At 45.2% G+C, this 19,082-nt stretch overlaps 1 protein-coding gene across 1 annotated transcript; it reads right to left on the reverse strand.

Annotated features, from left to right (window-relative positions):
* Positions 1 to 317: 317 nt before the first annotated feature.
* Positions 318 to 18,657, reverse strand: LOC119402438 (acetylcholinesterase). The gene is made up of 2 exons (XM_037669595.2): positions 17,482 to 18,657; positions 318 to 538 (listed from the first exon to the last, which is right to left on the reverse strand). The coding sequence occupies exons 1-2, from the start codon at positions 18,579 to 18,581 to the stop codon at positions 403 to 405; spliced, it is 1,236 nt and encodes a 411-aa protein (XP_037525523.2). The 5' UTR covers positions 18,582 to 18,657; the 3' UTR covers positions 318 to 402.
* Positions 18,658 to 19,082: the final 425 nt, after the last annotated feature.

The following is a 19,082-nucleotide window of genomic DNA, read 5'->3' on the forward strand; positions in this document are numbered from 1 at the left end:
CCTGCGCAGTCACAATAGCATTGCGCCTCTGCTGCCTTGTGCGGTAGATGCTGTGTTGATGAGCAGGATATCCTTCGTTGTACAACGTGCTACTGCGTGAAAATGATTTCAAGAAGTCATTGGCATAAAGCTGTTAAGTCCTGAAGCAAAAGTTATCGATCGATAAAAGTCAGTTAAATACAAAACAATGTAACAGCAAAAAAAAACTTGCGAGTTTAAGCGACAGCGAAATCTGGCCCGATTTTTGAAACATACAAACTGGAAACACCAAATGTAATTTATCATAACATTTTAATTAATGTTAATTTTGAGGAGTATCTGTCACTATACGCAGCTACGAGAAAGTGCCGAAAGATATGTTCTACGTGAATTCGCGCTACATTTTTGTCAGCGTGCTCTAATCTACTTGGGTTCCAGCCATGGTATGCACTCTGGGCGGCGGAAGCTGCCCACAGTCCAGCTGCGATCAAGCCGTACTGTCGTCGGACCGGCACGAGTGTAGCGAGGCCAAGGACTCCCGGACGGCAGCTTTAGCACCCTGCAAATAGGACGGCAATAGGAAATTGAACAGTTTTGAAGCAACAACTTCGATGGAATTACATAGATGAAGCAGCACGGCCGACTTGCTGGAAAGCGTTTTAGTTTTTGTTGTAACCGCAGCTGAACAAAAGCTGGCAAATAAGCGCTGCAATCAGCAAGCCCTTTGGATCACTCAAGGATTTTGCAACTTCTTAAAAAATGCATTTATTTATTTATTTATACTGTTAGCCAAAGGCCGATACAGGGTGGAGTAATGAAATACATTTCACACATCGTTGAAGACGGAAGCACTTCGAATAACAGAGAGCTGAGCTAGTTGGTAAGTATTCATTGTAAAAAGACAGGGCGTGCAAACACGGACACAAGAAGGAAGTCAGGACACCACAAACGCCGACTAACAACTGAAGAGACGCACAACGGCTGAAAAGAAAGAAGGCACGAAAACTTATCTGCGCATGCCCATCCAACAGGCGAACCTATCAATCCGGTACGCGTGGCGGTCTACGTGGAAGATAACTGTTAAGGTATTTGATTTCATCTTTATGCAAGTTAATCGACGGTTGGCTCACGCATGCGCTACCACTATTCTCGATATGCCATGCTTCAATCATCAGGCGCGTTTCTTCATTTCTATGCCGGTACAACACTGCGCATTCATCAAATTTTGGCGTGCACTTACAATCTCGACAATGTAAGGATAGATTAGAAGGTGAGCCTCCTGTTAGCGATCTCTTATGTTCTAATAATCTCTGGTTGATGCATCGGCCCGTCTGTCCTACGTAGAAGCGGCCGCAGCTGAAAGGGATCTTATACACCACACTCGTACGGCAATCAATGAATTTGTTGGTGTGTTTCACGAAACAAATATCGGAACAAATATCGGAACAAGAGCACCAGACGGTTTTCACCGAAAAATGTGGTGTTTCTACCGGGGCATTTCTAGAAATCCTTTCCATGTATTTAAAGTCGACGCTGGTAGGTTGTAAGGAAGGCGTTTATGTGCAGAAATCAGGGATATGTATTGGGTCTAAAGTTGCTCCGGTTCTTAGTGATTTATACCTTAGCAAGATTGACAATCTTTTGGAAGGCGTCTTAGGTAATTCGGTTATTAAGGTTTTTCGTTATGTGGACGATTACTTGATTTTTTGTAGTGGTGAGGACTTTGAAAAGGTGGTAACTTCCGTGAGCGAAAAATTTGAATTAAATGGAGGAGGGCTGAGCTTCACTAAAGAGGTGCCTCAGAATAATGGAATACAATTTCTAGACATTTCCTTAACGTTCCAGAAGAACCACGTGTGCTGGCAGTATTCTCCTAGATCTTCGAAACCGCTGTTAAATTTTTCGTCGAAGCACTCGAAGGTAGTAAAAAACGGCATCGCCATGTCTTGCCTTAAGTCAGCCCTCACCAAGTCGTGTGAGCACAAAATGAGTGATAGCTTTAACGCACAGGTTACACGTCTTTTAGATGTAGGGTATCCTCGTGATGCAGTGGCCACGGTCGCTGAACGTTTAAAGAAGTCTATTGTGTTAAGTCCGAGCATGGTTGCAGAAAGCGATAGGAAGAAACGTGTCGTAGGTATACCGTACATTCATCGCGTATCTCACAGGCTAAAGAAAGTAGGAACTAGATACGGCGTTAATGTTGTTTTCACGGCTGCCAATAAGCTAGGTAAGATTTGTGCCGTTGTGCAGAGGAAGAATGAGGGAGTAAAAGACAAGAAGCGGACCGATATTTGTTTCGTGAAACACACCAACAAATTCACTGATTGCCGTACGAGTGTGGTGTATAAGATCCCTTTCAGCTGCGGCCGCTTCTACGTAGGACAGACGGGCCGATGCATCAACCAGAGATTATTAGAACATAAGAGATCGCAAACAGGAGGCTCACCTTCTAATCTATCCTTACATTGTCGAGATTGTAAGTGCACGCCAAAATTTGATGAATGCGCAGTGTTGTACCGGCATAGAAATGAAGAAACGCGCCTGATGATTGAAGCATGGCATATCGAGAATAGTGGTAGCGCATGCGTGAGCCAACCGTCGATTAACTTGCATAAAGATGAAATCAAATACCTTAACAGTTATCTTCCACGTAGACCGCCACGCGTACCGGATTGATAGGTTCGCCTGTTGGATGGGCATGCGCAGATAAGTTTTCGTGCCTTCTTTCTTTTCAGCCGTTGTGCGTCTCTTCAGTTGTTAGTCGGCGTTTGTGGTGTCCTGACTTCCTTCTTGTGTCCGTGTTTGCACGCCCTATCTTTTTACAAGGAAGCACTTCACAATGAAATCAGGACAAACAACACATCTGGCAGTTTTAAACAAACCTACACCATACAGACCATACAAATCGTAATTCAAACAAACGACAAATCTAACCAAAAGTAGAACACGCAAATAAAGTCAAGTTTTACAGAGTAGTGACCAACGATGAGCATATAGCAACACAATTGCGAACACTTCACTAAACGAAAGCTGTACTATATACGCAGCTGATAGTGCGATCAACAATTATAAGCCCAGAATCCAGTTACACATAAGGCCCTGCCACACCCGAAGGCAGCAATCTCGCAGAGCCCTGCAACAGGTGAGGACACACACAGCGCTTAGATAGGGCGCCTTTGCTCAAGATTGCCAAAACGAAAACTGAGAAGGTGCCAACAGAGACAGCCCACACTAGCAAACTGCCGTTAGCTCTTCGATTGCTCCTCGTTTGAATATCACCGCTAAAACATGCAGTATCTGCGTTGTCTCTTGTAACTCTTTATATTGTGATAAGTTCGTATGTATTTCGCGTTTTTTCTAATAAAAATATTTAAAAGATGGAACCACTCCGTATCGCTTTTGTGTTGCTCTCTTGATCCGTTTCTCGCATTGCACATTTTCTGTAACGTTAAAAATATGTGCCACCTGTGTAAAAGAAACGCAAGCCCGTGAACGCATTCATGTGGAGCGAATTTCTTTCAGAGAAAAGCGATAAGAGCGCCTCCTCTCTAAAAAGAGCGGTATCACCTAGACCCGCCCGGACGGTCGTTTAGCAGCCCTCACGTGGAAGTTCGTTTTACATTCGCGTCAGGGATCGTTCTTCTTGAATTGCATGTGTACTTTGCTTTTCAGTGATGTCTTTAAAGGGACCTTGAAACGGTTTTTTGAAGTTTCGTCAGCATTTAGGCAAGAGCATCCCCAAATCATTCGCACCAGAAACTGCTGCCTTGCACCGTCAACTCACAGACACATTGGCATCGCCGGCGATCGCGGCGCTCTCATGAGCACACTAGACGGTTTGAGGTTTTCCCAGTCATGGCCTCCGATATTACGCACCGACAGGTTGCGCGCAATCTCGGGGGTTGGTTGGAAGATGGAAGTTTGTGCGGACGAGAAGGCAGAAGAAGCTGACGCCAAGTGTAGACAACGCGAATTCAAGGAGAAAGTGGAAGACATGATGGATGTCCAGAGTGGGCTCATGCGAGAATCTCAGAGCTGGAGAATGCGTTGACGACAGAGCGAGAGAAGACGAAGGCCATAGAAAAAAGACTCAGGTCAGCCGAGGAGAGCCTATCGAAGGTCGTCAAAGGGAACAAAGAAGACGCAGGTGACCGTGGAAGCATTAGGGCGACGACCCCCCGTGAGGAGAGGCGAAGGGAACATCAGGCAAGACAAAGGCAGGTGCAGCGGTCACAGCGCCCCGCTTCCGAGTAGTTTTGAGGGAGGGAGGGGACAAAGCGGCAGCCGTGACTCACGCTAGTCACCCAGACAGCAGCCAGGTGCAGGTTACAGAAGGAATGTCGGGGCAGGTCATTACTGCCGGTGACTCAAATTCAGTCTGATGCGCCGAGGCAATCAAAGAAAGGGTGAAAGGCGATAAGAGAGTCTCGATAGGGACGTTCCCAGGACATACGCTGGGAGAGTCATGAGGCAAGCGAGTGAAATCTCGCGGCTAAAGCTCACAGACGTAACCTCGTGGTAATTGCGGCAGGGCTAAATGACGTCTTGAATAAAGAATCGTCAGGACTAGCAACGACCTTGGTGAAAGGGGTCGATGACATGCGCGCCGTGTCCCCCCAGGTGCAAAGTGTAGTATGTACAGTACCGGAAGTACCAGTGCGCAACGGCAACTTGCAAAGAGCGGTTGTCGACGGAAATAAAGACATATGGCGAATTAGTCGAGAGAAGGGTTTTGGGGTGGACATATTCCGCCATTTTCACTGCGGAAATAATTTATTTCTTTCGCCAAAAATTGCTCATAAATTAAGCGAAGCTGATAGTAGGCTATCGCAAATATTTTGGCCATATAGCCAGCCAGCAACAGCATTATTATTAACACCACTATCAAGAGTATTGTCAAGTGGTTGTGACGATGAAGCATGCTGGAGCAAGACTGGGAAATACGGAGCTCTTCATTTGGGCGAACTTATGCCCAGAAAATCAAAACTCAAAATACAAGCGATACATGCTACGCACTGACAGCGGCGGGAGCAGTCGTCAGCCGTTGAGTAATCTGATCATCGGTAGAACGCCCGTCGTCCTTTATACATCAATCATCAAACCTTCCAGCATTAACGCTGGTGCTCGCGTAAACTCTCGAATGAACTTGACTATTCGCGTCCGGCGCGTAATCTTAACAGAATGATCTCAAACAATCGTGAAGCTTCTCAAACATTACTGCGCTGTCAAACGTTGCTAGCAGTCTTTGTGGGTGAAACCCGAATACATTAAAACAAAGCAATGAACACGCGTGGCTGTAATATCGCTAGTAATACCAACGATGGTACTACCGATTGCACTATCGATAGTTTCAAGAAAACTATCGATACTATCGATAGTCAATTCACCGACAGTTCTGCATCACTTCTGGCAGGACGCGCAGTAGCTTTTTTGGGGGGCACGCGGGCGCTTCGGAGTCCCGGGTAGCAAGTAACAGGGAAAACAACCAGGACTCTTCGACAGGTAGTATTGCGAAAAATCAGAAAAAAGGTAAAAGAAAAAAGGAGAAGGCGCGTGTTGCAATTAGTTACATAAACATGTAGGGTGGCAGAAAAAAGGCAAAATGGTTAGAGTTTGAGGAGCAGTTAAACAAAGAACAGACAGGCGTTTATGCGGTTACAGAAACACACCTTAGAGACTTGGAAGAGCGACCACATATTGAAAATGATGTTTGGGAAGGATGCAACAGGATCATATCAGAGTGGAAAGGTGGGGGTGTAGGAATGCTAATTCACTGCGGTGCCAAATGGGTTAGAGTGAAACAGACGTGTTCAGAGCACCTCTGGGTTTTGGGCACAGTAGGTGGAAAGAAAACGTGGCTAGGGGTTGCCTATTTGTGGACTTGAAATAACTGCAGAGAAAAGAATCAGAAGATAGTGGATTGCATGAGCGAGGATATTAAAGAAGTTGGTAGTGGGGCCGAAATCATCCTTCGAGGGGACATGAATGCCCACATACACGACCTTGACGGATATTCAGACACCAACGGGAAGTTATTACTAGATCTCTGCGAGCAACGTAGTCTGGAGATAGTTAACGCGGGGCCTAAATGTCACGGCCAGATCACGTGGGAAGTCGGAAACAAACAATCAAGTATTGATTATTGTCTCATGTCTGAAGGAATTTATCATAAAGTGAGAGAAATGAGAACAGACGAGGACGGGATTAAAAGCTTTGGTAGTGATCATAAACGAATAACATTACAAATGGGATATAAAACTGGAAATGAGAGCATAGAATCAAAGTCTGGCACCTCGTATTTAAATGACAAACAAATAATAAATATAGCCGCAAGATTAGACACGTGAGATGGGCTAGTTGGTGCGTATTAACTGCAGACATGACTGAATAGCGCTCCGTACTGTCTGTCGTCTCTACCTTGTCTGTGGTTTTTATTGCGCTATTCAGTCATGTCTGCAGATAGCCGCAAGAGTCGAGGAAGAAGTAGGCAAAATACCAGGCAAGGACTGGGAGTAGAGTGAGCTGTTAGATATAATGAAGAAGGAGATAGGGAGAGAGAAGAAAACTATTTGCTGGATAGGAAAGAGGAAGGAGAATCTGTTGCTGGGCCTGTTGGTACATACTTGAAGAAACGGAAAACCAGCTTACGAACGCGTACACAAGAGGAGAAGACGACAGACACTCGCTGGAACTAGCAACAGGTTTAATGAAACCATCACACAAAACGTTCCCACGAAAGCCAAGCTTGCATGCGTCGTACATAAAACACGTGATTCACAACAAAAGAGATAACAACATGAGTAACTACATTTTTCTAAATAATCAATCTCTTTCTTTGAAAGTGACAGCGAAGATACACTAACGCATTTTTTGAGACATGTTTCCAGATTTGATACGCTTCAATCACTTCACGTTCATATTGCGTGTTCCCCTTACCAATGATTTGCGTGCCTTTCAGATCAGGAGAAATGCCGCACACCCGGCAATGAGCAGGCAGATGTGCTCCTCCTCCTGACCTGATAGACGCTTCATGTTCTTTTAAGCGGACATTAATGCATCTTCCCGTTCACGACAATGGCATACGATAAATAACACTTGCAATGCATGAAGTAAAACAAGATTTATGACCGGTACAGAGGGTACTCCTGGGTTTCGGTCCATCAATCCTGCCACATAGACTTGATAGCTTACACGGCGCCGAAAACACAACGCGATCACCATGCCGTGTGGCAACCTTTCTCACATTATGTGAGACCTTATGAATATACGGCATGACTTATACTCTCTTGCGGTCGTCTTGAGCAGCTTTGTTAGCACTGCTAACTCGTTCTGCTTTATTTGTCTGTTTCATCTCTTTTAGTTTTGTCTCATTTACCGCCTTGAGAAAAGTTTTCGGGAAGCCAGCCGCCTCCAGATGTTTTATCTGTTCTTGAAAACTTCGCTCCATTAAGTGATGGCAGCTTCTGTTGAGGGCATTGTTGGTGCACAAGGTAGCTATGGCACGCTTCACGATTTTAGAGCGTGATGAGTGAAATGGCAGAAGTTTTTTCTGGGTACGGGGCGCGTACATCCAAACACACGTGACCGTTATTAGGAAAGGTCACATTGTCTGAAGCTAGTTCCTTAGTAAACGTAAGAGCCTTGCTGCACGCTTTAATTTGCTTAATATATCACATGATACCGTTTCTAGGTCCAAAGGGTCCTTCAGGTTTAACAACAACAAAAAATCATCAACATAGCTGAAGATCTTTACTACCCTATCGTCATTTAAGAGTTGCTTACAGCACTGTCAAACTTGGAAAGGTAAATGTGGCATAAAAGAGGCGCTACGCTGGATCCAATGCAAATACCACTTTTTTTGCACAAACAGCTTATCCTGAAACTCAACCACCGTCGACGATAAGTACACGGTGAGGAGTTCTAGAAATGAATCAGCAGGAACACCACAGGCATTCTGAAAAGGGACTGCCCCATTTTCGTCGATAAGCTCCCGTACGGCGACAAACAGTTCGCCGTGTGGCACAGAATAAAACAGTTCCTCTACGTCTAAAGAGAACGCGGCATTAGCCATGGGCTGTTTATCGTGCAGAAAGTTTACCACAACATCCGAAGAATTTGTGGCAAAAGGATCAACTACAACAAACGTATTTAGCCAGCGTTGAAGGTACTGACCCACAAGTTGATGCCAGGTTCCCTTCTCCGTCACTATCGCTCTAAAGGGGCATTCGACCGTATGGGTCTTGGCTGCAAAGAAAACGGACAAGTTATCCGTCTTTGTCTTTCGCACCTCGTTGGCTAGCTTGTCCAGATTCGCCTCACTGAGGAATTTGATGGCCTTCGTCTTAAGTTTTGCGGGTTTTAGGGTTACAGGTTTGAAATTTTTCGTAACCACGAGCATGGCTTTTTCCGAGAAGAGTTCGCGCGTGAGGACAACAAACCCGCCTTCTTTATCAGCTTGCAGTAAGCTCAGGTTATGCTCACGAAAATAGCTGACAACAGAACGTATTGCGCGTTCGCCCTTTCTACGTGGTCTCTCACCACAATGCAGAAGGCAGTCCACACCCTCAGAAATACAGTGTTCCTTTTCTTCTGAGGGCGCCTTGCTGGCAATGCGATGGACCGTTGACAGAAGCCGTGAAGGGGGCACGGATGGTTCCAGGCTGAACTTGGGTCCCTTTTCTAGGAGCGTGTGAATATCGGGCGGCACGGTCGGAGCCTGCAGATACGTCACAGATCCACGGGAATGGCTAGCGGTCGATGGCTTGCGGCGGAGATGCGGTCGCATGAAGTTCCAGTACACTTCCGTCAGCTGTGTAGCCATAAGGCGGTGTTTCCGCAGTGAGTCCAATGAGCGGAAGTCCCTTTTCCCATTCAAACATAGCACCTGAAGCCAGTATACACTTCTAAGTACTGCGCTCTCAACGCGAAGTGACTATGCGGAGAGCATCTCTCCCTGGAGCGGTCGTATTCTCTTATACCAGCGCTTTGTAGTTACGCGAGATCGGATACAAAACAGTTAGCTGCCAGCCTCACTTCGTGTAACACTACAATTTGTTGCTACACTCTAAAAAAAAGGGAGCGAGAATGGAGCAACGGGCTCCGTTCTTCCTTCGGAGCGGCGACTTTCTCCTTTGCGGACGATTTACTCGTCGCGCCCTCTTGCGGCAAGCGCCCTGGGAGAAACTTTTCTCCTCAACCACGTGACTTGCGCGTGCGCGCATGCGCACGCCGAGTTACATCGTGATTCCGTGCTGCGGAGAGCGGCCGCCCTTTCGCGCTCACTCGGCAGCCTCAGACCAGACTATCCAGTGCTACCGATCTCGGCCAGTCGCGTGCAATTACTTGTACCTAGGATTGATGCGAGCAACACACGAGTGACGTTCATTGTTTTTGTTCTATGTGTTGAGTAACGTGTGTGGCGTTTTTTTTTCTTTTTTTTATAGGCTCGGCGTGTGCGCGATGCGCCGCATACTTCCGTGTGTCTCGTGTTGTTTGTATACGTTTGCGCACGATCTGCTTGTCATAAATACAATAAGTGCCGCTTCACAAAACAGTCTTGTTTTAATGAACACCTTAGACTGTACACCAATAATTCCATTTTTTTCGGCGTTAAAATGCTTGGCAAGAGCACGCGTTTTTAGTTTTACACAGCACTTATAGTACTTATCAATACAACAAGGAATATAATTCATGGTTATATTGTTATTGAAGGAATATAAAGAAGCATGAAGGTTGATTTTTACAACATTTTAGCAAACGTGATACAGTGCATGCGTGAAAGTACGATAACATATAATTGCTGGAGTTTGACGTGCCGAAACCACCGTATGATTATGAGGCACGCCGTAGTGTGGGACTACGGATTAATTTCGATCAACTGGGGTTCTTTAACGTGCACCCGAACATAAGCACATGGGTGTTCTTTGCCTTTCGCCCCCATTGAAATGGGGCCGCCGTGGCCGCATTTTAACGTTAACCTGCATCATAATTGCACATATCTGAAAAATAAGTCAATGACTTCTGTAAGTTAAGCCAAAATTCTCAATCACATGCGTTTGGAATACGCATGCCATCACTGAGAATTAGGACGGACTTATGCACGCGTGCGGTATGTATCTCTCGTTCTCAGGATTTTGCTTTGGCGTGCGAAACTCAACACACAATGCGCTTCTAACGACAGCTGTGCACAGTAGGTAATCACTAATACTCTCACTCACCTTTGTGAAAACAGTATTCCAAATCCAGCGCAAGACTAACCACCGCCAGAACGGGAACTACACAGTTGTCGCACAATGACCGCAATTTCACACGCCAGGAGAATACCGTGACGTAACAGTAGCAGAGCAGCATGTAGGTACAGCGTACTGAAATATTACAGAACACGTAGTGTGGGTAGCGTTCTTTTCCATAATTCGAGCGGTGTAGCGCCACTTTCTGTACTCAAGTAATCGAGTTTCCTTTCTGTCAATCCTTTCTGTCAAATGTGTATAATTAGCTTCTTTGTTTCATTGCTATGTTTTGCGCTGAAAAATAAATAAATTAGTCCATTTTTTCTGGTGCCAATGGTGCACAGCCGCGAAAGACACTGCTTAAACGATGGACGATTGCAGAAGCTGAATTTACATTTTCATTCTTCACTACCTCCTAACTGTCTGCCTCACTCTTAACACGGGTGTCACACAAAACTAATAAGGCGGCAATAGGGGCTAGATGGCATGTCTTCATGCTTGTGATGCGCTGCAGGTAGACACGGACCACAAAAAACGAGAACAGCACAAGGTGTTGCGCATCACCCTGTGTTGTTCTCGTTTTTTCTGGTCCGTGTCTACCTGCAGCGCATCGCAAGCATGAACACAAAACTAGCCTTTCTTGGATATATAGCTCACGCCAATATCAAGGAAATAGCAGTTATTACACATTCAAATCTTTAACATGCACCAACACTGGCCAACTCTATTGAACTCTGAATGTATCTATTCAGTGCACTCATTTACATTTCTGTTAAAAATAAACATACTTTAAAAACTCCGTGTCCTGTGTCAGGTCTGTTATCTAGAACAAATATTATTTGCTACTTGTCTGTGGTTCTACTTCACATACAAAACAAATTGCTTGCACAAATGCAACGGTGCTGTACCCTCTTTTCTGGAAGTGTCTGTTTACATATCATCCCATTAATGTATTGGTGAAGTTCATTGAATAAAACTAAAGACTAAATTTTCAAATGCTTTACAAATTCAACAGCCTGTTTCATAGAACACTGCCCAAAATGCCCTTATGCACATGCTTGTATTCTCCTACTCCCACATCTCACGCTAGCAATTACCGACCTATATCGCTTACAAGCACCTGTTCAAAAATATTAGAGCACATTGTATCGAAGCACTTGTTAACCTATCTCGATGAACATAATCTAATTGTTTCCTGTTAACATGGTTTTAGGAAAGGGTTATCCGCCGTTACTCAGCTTATTGAGCTTGTACACGACCTTTCTAACACAATTAATACCCGCGGTCAAACTGACATAATATTCTTAGACTTCGCAAAGGCTTTCGATAAGGTGTCGCACAATAAGCTCTTACTTAAAATTGATTATACCTTTAAAAATTCTGCCATTACCCGATGGTTCAGTTCCTATCTTGCACGCAGAGAACAATTTGTCCAATTAGGGCATCACCAATCTAGTTTATCTCCTGTGGTATCTGGGGTGCCCCAGGGTAGTGTCTTGGGGCCCCTCTTGTTCCTGGTGTTTATAAACGATCTGCCAAAAAATATTACTACCCAAATAAGAATGTTTGCTGACGATTGCATACTATACAAAAATGTAAAATCACCGAGCGACCAGGCCGAACTTAATCTTAACTTAGAGAGAATTAAAAACTGGTGCGATAATGGCAAATGCAGCTTAACCCAACAAAAACTGTTTTTATGTTCATTTCTAGAAAAAAGAACATTCTTAGTTATCCGTACAGTATTAACGGTCACGAACTTGCTCAAGCTCATCAATATAGATACCTAGGTCTCATATTTACGCCCGACTTGCGTTGGAATCTTCATGTTGAGGAACTTTGTTCCAAAGCTAACAAGGTGTTTGAGGCCTGAGACGCAACCTCCACTGTGCCTCTCCCGAAATTAAAACTTTAGCCTATAAAACCTTGCTAAGACCCATAATCGAATATGCTACAGTAGTTTGGGATCCCTGTACCCAAACTAACTCTTTGAAACTCGACAAAATATAGCGTCTTAGTTCTAGGTTTATATTTAATAAATACCGCCGTTTCCATTCACCTACCGAATTATGTAAACTTGCAGAGATCTCACCTCTACAAAAATGAACCGAATATGAAACGCTGAAATTCATCTTCTTAACAATTCATAATCACGTTAAAATAAGCTACGACAGGTACTTTGAAATAAAAACGCAAGGAACATCAAGGCACAGACACAGTATGTACATACCGCCCCCCAAAGTTCATAATGACTGTTTCAGGTACAGCTTCTTCCCTAGGGCGATTCAGCAGTGGAATTCGTTACCAGATTCTGTTGTGAAAATTAAATCACTTACTGACTTTTTAGAAGCAATAAAACCGATAGTGTACTTTGATGCCATGCGCTAAGATTGTGATGACATGTAACTAGGTTATGATATTCATTATGTGTTTCATTTATGCTTATATTATTTATTATGTGTTTTGTTATGTGTTATATTTTGCGCATAATTATGATGTGTGTTTCGGCAGTGATGCTCTCTTTCTTTATTTTTCACTGACGAACTTCTCTGTTTAAATTTACATGCCTAGAAATTATGATAGATTTGTTGCATGTATATGTGCTGCGAAGTGATATGTGTTCCAGTAGTGAAGGTTCCTTTTCTTATGTTTCTCTTATGCACATTTCTGTTTAATATGATTCCATTCCACTCCTGTAATAGCCCGCTAAAAGGGCTGACAGTATCAATAAATGAAATGAAATGAATCAAACGTTATTTTTTCCACAGTAGCCACCCGGAAACTATTCTCCAGGTGACCACTACACGAAATGCCTTGTTTAATGAAGGTACGAGTGTTTGCACACAGTTTTCTATTTTAGAACCTTCACAATGTCCCTCCCTACAAGCAATCGGTACACATAACTCTTTGTTTTAGCACTACTGTAGCTTTCCCTGCCATTGCTTTGCAACAGCCTTCACAATTACATCAAACTATATTCACTGGCAAAAACAAGGGCTGCTAAATATGCACTACTACTGGCCCACTTGCTACCAAGTTACATGTGATACTCTATGCAAAGTTTCACACGTAGATTAAAGTACAGTATGTGACCCTATCACATGCACTATCCAAGAAATTTGAAGCCAGCACATTTCCTCTAAACTGAGTAATTCATGAAGCAAGAAGCAACAATTTGTGGACCCAATTTTGTACTGCTTCAACATACCGTACACTATCACTGATTTTCAGTATAAGGCTTGCATTTGTCCGCCTGGTCAACGTTGGTGGTGCATAGGCGACTCTTGAGCTTCTTACGACTTGGTGTGGGCAGCTTGGAAACCAGTGATCTCTCTTTTGTCTAGTTTTCTGAGAAGAAAATAAATTGACTCATGAGAAAAAGCAAGAAATAAATGATGAAAGAAAAATTGCTTCAGTAAGTAAAGTGTCACACAACCATACCTTGTGAGGATTTTGGATCACGAGTTTACTTCCAGTAGCGGAACATCCTCTGCTGACTTGAGGTAGGTTCAGAGATAAAGCATCCGAGCGTGTGCTGATATGAGCAGTTTCTTGGAGGCTGTGGTTGGGTTTAAAGAGGAAAAAATAATGATTACTATGGTAGAAGCTTGAGTGGATTTGTGATTCATGTCTGAGAAGAATGTATATGAGAGCACTGCATGAGAAAAATAGTGTGCACATAACATTGCGTTGTTTGTGAATTTGATTTAGTGGTGACCTTCAGTGGACCGTGTCTGACCAAGCCTCAATTAGAGGATACTAGGTTAGTTAATTGCCCAACTCTATAAACTACATGGTATGTGCAAATGTAATATGTATGATAGTAGACTTACGAAAATGTATAAATGCATGTACATACTATAAGTTCACTTGGCTCTGCCATGCCTCGGACTTATGAGCATTTGTCTCAGAAGACTAATGGGTGCAGAAATAGGTAAAACTTATGCTGTGATCTGTGTTACAAAGTTTAGCAGTAAAGATATTTTTTGCAAAAGTGAGAACGAAGTAAATAATCTTACAAAATGTCATTGAAATCCACAAGCGGTGCATCCGATCAGCTGGACGAGTCGTAAAACCTTTTGAAATGACAAAAACCGTAGCGCATGCAAAAAAAAAGCTATGTTCAAATGCAAAGCAGTGCATTTTCACTCACCGATGCGCACACCCACATGGTGCATGGTTATTCCGTTTTTGTAGGTAGTCTCCGAGCTCTTTGTTGGCATTGAATTTTCACGCTGGCAGCCGGCGAAGCGCCGCAACTGACGTGATTCACAGGCTTTAGACACGTTCGCTTTGTGGCAGCGGCTTGTAAAATTTGGCGCACAAACTCGCATTGCTATATCAAAACTGATTTAAAACGGATCTGCGTAACACCGATCAAAGAAAACGACCGCGGTACAATTTGAATGAAATAAACGACCGAAGCGCAATCGATGCCAATGGGCTGCTGCTTTTCGAGCGTCAGTGTAATCTCAATACTTGTGCTCAAACAATCTAGCTCTTGTATTAACTCTAGAAGTAACACAAAAACTGGTCCGTACTAGCTGTATGAAAAATGACACGGTAACTAAGCTTTTAACAATCTTCTGATACATTCTGAAATAAAATTTTTGGCCGCGTTGAGTGCCCCGAACACGGAAAATGTAGAGTCAGTGTATATGCTACCTTTAGGTAGCAGAGTTGCGCATAGGTCCGGCTAGCAACCACAGCTATGCGGTGAAGTCGCACTTCGTTTTTGCAGGCGACATGCCTACCGTGTCGCCGATTAACCTGTCTGGCGTGTCGAAGACCGGCGATCAACATTGGCTGTCGATGGCTAGTGTTAATTCAGTTCGCTGCAGCGGCGGCGTCGAGAAATAAAAAAATTGGCCCAAGCGGCAGCTTCTCCGCAATGCACGGTTGCTAGCGGCGTTGGAAGACAGATGCGCAACTCTGCTACCTAAAGGTAGCATATACAGTAACTCTAGGAAAATGCGAACAAACTTATCCGACCGCTAAAAGAGGAGTCAGTAGCTCCACTCTCCGCGCATATCGATGGAACTCGCCGCGGTTGATTTTTTCGCCCTCTGCGGCGATCGCTGGAACTTCAGACTTTCCGGGGCCTGTCTGAACCGTCTGAACAGTCTGCAACATCGGCAACATGCAGTCTGAACAGTCTGAACTGCATGTTGCCGATGTTGCTCCCTCGAACAGTAACTATTGAAAATAAAGAAATCAGAGAGAGAAATTTTATCTGTGGCCGCTATCGAAAGATGGCGCTACTTCAAAATGTCGTCGGAAAGGTACGAACGGTTCTCAATATGGTTGTTTTCGCACCAGCTTAATCAACTCTGTAATTATATTGTTCATTATTATGCAGCTTTAGATTAACTGGTGCGCTTGGCTAAGCCATAGCTACTATTTAATAATGTCGGCTTATATTGTGACGCAGCCATGAAATCGTAAAGAGTTGAAGAAAAATGACGCATGTTTGTGCAACCATGGTCCACTGTAATTCAGTGACTATATAACGGCCAGCGCTTCGTAGAGGGGTATGTGCATGCGTATGTGTAAACGTCTGTACGTATGCGTCTGTATTGAATTGTTCATGTTATAGGTTTTATACATGCGAATGAATTGTGTATGTATTGAATTCAATGTGCGTACTATATTTCTGCCTAGTGAACGTGTGCGTATTAATAAAAGCTGTATCAACATTCCGGTGTCTTTGAGTAACCCATGAAACCTCCCCGAAATGCCGTGTGCAGTATCAACATACGCCGCCTCAGTCAGAAACACCTTTTTTTTTAGTATTGTTTAATCCCTCTAGATGGCGCCAGCTTCCACCTACTCCACGGCCGCGGCGCTCTCACAGCTCCACCTACCTATATGTAGTTGAACATCTATCGAAACTATGCTCTGCTGCGCCGGGATTGTTTTGATGCTAGAGAATGTACATTTTGGAGGCACAAACGCGTGGATAACGTCGCTACACCGTGTGACGCTTCGACAAATAAAGACAGCAAGCCTAACGTACAGTCTTCGGGTGAGAGCCCCTTTGCAGTATCCGTCTCTTTTAAAGTGAACGCCGTCTCGCTGGCCAAGCGAAACGTACGAGTTCCGTCGTTCCGTTTCGCGAGGTTTTCATCACTACAGGTTTGTCTGCTTGATTTTGTTGTCATATCGTTCAATATTAAGCTCAGCGGGACCGTTTTAGTGATTGACAGTGCCGAATACTCTTTATCAGTCGAAAATAGATGCACTCGCTAGTCCTAAATCTATTGCTCGCTTCACTGGCTTGGCGTCAGCCATCTTGATTTTGACGGTTTCTCCATTGAAAAGGGAGGAAAGTTCCTCCATTTGAAGACGAACATTGGGGACATCGCCGTTTCTCCCTTAAAGGAGAGAGGGTCACACCATTTTTTTAAGAGTGTATCGCATTCATTGACTCGCCCTTGCGGTGAAACTGACTTTTATTCACGACGCAGGAAAAGGGTGTGTGAGTGCACTGTCTGTTCACCGATTAGGTAATGAATTTCGGTGTCTTTTGAGTTGAAGCGTGAATTTCAACATGTTAGCAGTACCGCATATGCGAATGAATTCGACAAATAAAGACAGCAAGCCTAACGTACAGTCTCCGGGTGAGAGCCCCTTTGCCGTATCCGTCTCTTTTAAAGTGAACGCCGTCTCGCTGGCCGAGCGGAACATACAAGTTCCCTCGTTCCGTTTCGCGACGTTTTATTATTATGCACCCTCATCCCCACCCTATAAGTGTGCTGTGGGGAAAGAATTCTACGCCACCTTGAAACAAAAATATCGCTATTTTCAAAAAGGTATTTTCAAAGTTTTGCACGAGCACCCTCTACCCCGGCGCCGCTCGTGCTTTCAGATAATTTTAAACCTTCTATCACCAGGTTTTCACAACGCTTCCAAACTTTTTTAAAACGTATTCAGAAATCCTAGTATATGGGATTGTTAAAGACTCCTCCAAGCGGTTCCCAAGAGCAGCTGTCTACGAACATCTCAATTTCCAAGGCGTCTGGATGTCCCAGGATAAGTCGAACCTTTCAGGTGATACAAGTCTTCCAATCTATACGCGTCTTACGCGTGTATTCTTTATGACGTCATGAACGTCTCGGATCAACATTTCGCACACACCTTGTGTAGTGGCTTTGCTAGCTAGGGAACAGTTACAAGATGTGCGTCCGAAAAGCAGGGAAGTTGTATCTCCCTCCTCTACAGAGGACAAAATAGCACGCTAAAATCGGGCTGGAATTCTTAGTCAGCTTACCCGGTGTGTGCGAACGTTGACAGCATGTCCATTACCTCTTCGCTGTTTTCAGCGCCTTGCTGTGAAGAGCTGACGGGGTGACCAAAAAAATAAGGCAGCTCCATGCTGTGGCCAATACCTATCCAGGAAGGAGTTCCCTTGGGTGGAGGGAAGGCGAAGACATAGAAGTACACAGTGCTGTTACCAGCGGAGTGGTGCTCGCCAACAAAGTGTGCTGGGCACACGAACAACCTGTCCGAGAGATAAGCTACGTACTGCTGCCTAAGCGACTCCTTGTCCTTGGCTTGTCTCGCGTAAATATCGAGCATTTCGAGCTGTTCCCCTTTTGTCCAGGCGCGAACTACATCGTACAACGAAGCACGCAGCACTGGCTCAGGTACTGCCGTCAGTCGTTCAGCCTGCATGTCAGCTTTCATTCTGAGCGCGAATGGCGTCGAGCCCTCGTTTTCGGTGACACCAAGCAGGAGATCGACGTTTGCTACGAATCCTTTCGCAATGGCTGCCACTGGCATTCTAGGGAGGTAGTCCGTGTGGTAGGTCGGCAGGAAAGGAAAAACCTTGGGCGCAACAGCCCTGGCCGCTGCACGAATCAGGTCGCCCGAAGGCTTCGTACGCAGGCAGGCGAGTACGTCGTACGGCCGGCTAGCAAGTGTGGTCTGGGCACAGCCTACGAGTGCGGCCACTGCGGCTCCTTTAGCCACGCTCTCCTCGACAGACTCGAAGAAGTCCCGGGCTCCCATGTTGCCGCTCATCAGGACCGCCCTGCGGAAGAGGCCCCTGCCAAAAGGTGACAGCATGTGGCTATGGATGCTCATGCCACCAGCACTGTGGCCGAATACTGTGATCACCGCCGGGTCGCCACCAAACACGTGAGCGTTTTGGCGCAGCCACAGAAGCGCCAGCCGCTGGTCCATTAGCCCCATATTTCCGGGAGCTTCTGGCGTGTCTGCGTTGAGGAATCCTAAGATTCCGAGTCGGTAATTGATCGAGGCGACGACGCATCCAGTTTTGGCAGCCAAAATAGCTGCCGAGTAGTTATCGTAGGAAGCAGATCCGCTCGTGAAGCCGCCGCCGTGGATCCAGACGAGAACCGGTGCCATCTCGTGCTCCCAGCGGGCAGCGGCTGTCCACACGTTCAGGTAAAGGCAGTCCTCGCTGAGCCTGACCAAGCCAGTAGACCATGGGCGTAGCACCTGCGCAACACGAATGGAGTAGCTGTACACGGCAGTGACCCTACAACGTCTGGCATTCCATTTTTCCCGCAGTGACTAATTATTCGGGATCAAATAAGAAGTGAACGGCAGCAAGCACGACACCGACAGAGTGAGAGCGACACCACAAGCTCTGTGGTTGCTCTCTCACTTGGTCTGTGTCGTAGGCGCTATCATGGGCGCTGCCATGTCTCAAGCTACGAGCGCTGAGCTCGGAGCTTGAGCCGTGAACGCGGGAAGGTGTGTGGGGTGTCGAGTCTAGCGAAGGACGAATCCCAACATAAAAACGTAACGATTGTTTATTCAACTAGCAGCAGCACTGGGCGAGCATTCTGACGCTACGCTCGTCTGGGTAGCGGTGCAATAACAATCTGCCGAGCTTGGCAGCCC

The sequence above is a fragment of the Rhipicephalus sanguineus genome, chromosome 8, assembly GCF_013339695.2.
Source record: "Rhipicephalus sanguineus isolate Rsan-2018 chromosome 8, BIME_Rsan_1.4, whole genome shotgun sequence".
NCBI lineage: Eukaryota > Metazoa > Arthropoda > Arachnida > Ixodida > Ixodidae > Rhipicephalus > Rhipicephalus sanguineus.

Excerpts from the sequence above, each read along its gene's own strand:
- LOC119402438 (XM_037669595.2), bottom strand. The coding sequence starts at position 18,581 with ATGGCACCGGTTCTCGTCTGGATCCACGGCGGCGGCTTCACGAGCGGA. Across the intron at positions 539-17,481 it reads TCAACGTTCGCACACACCGG|GGTGCTAAAGCTGCCGTCCG; the intron begins GTAAGCTGACTA and ends TCCTATTTGCAG.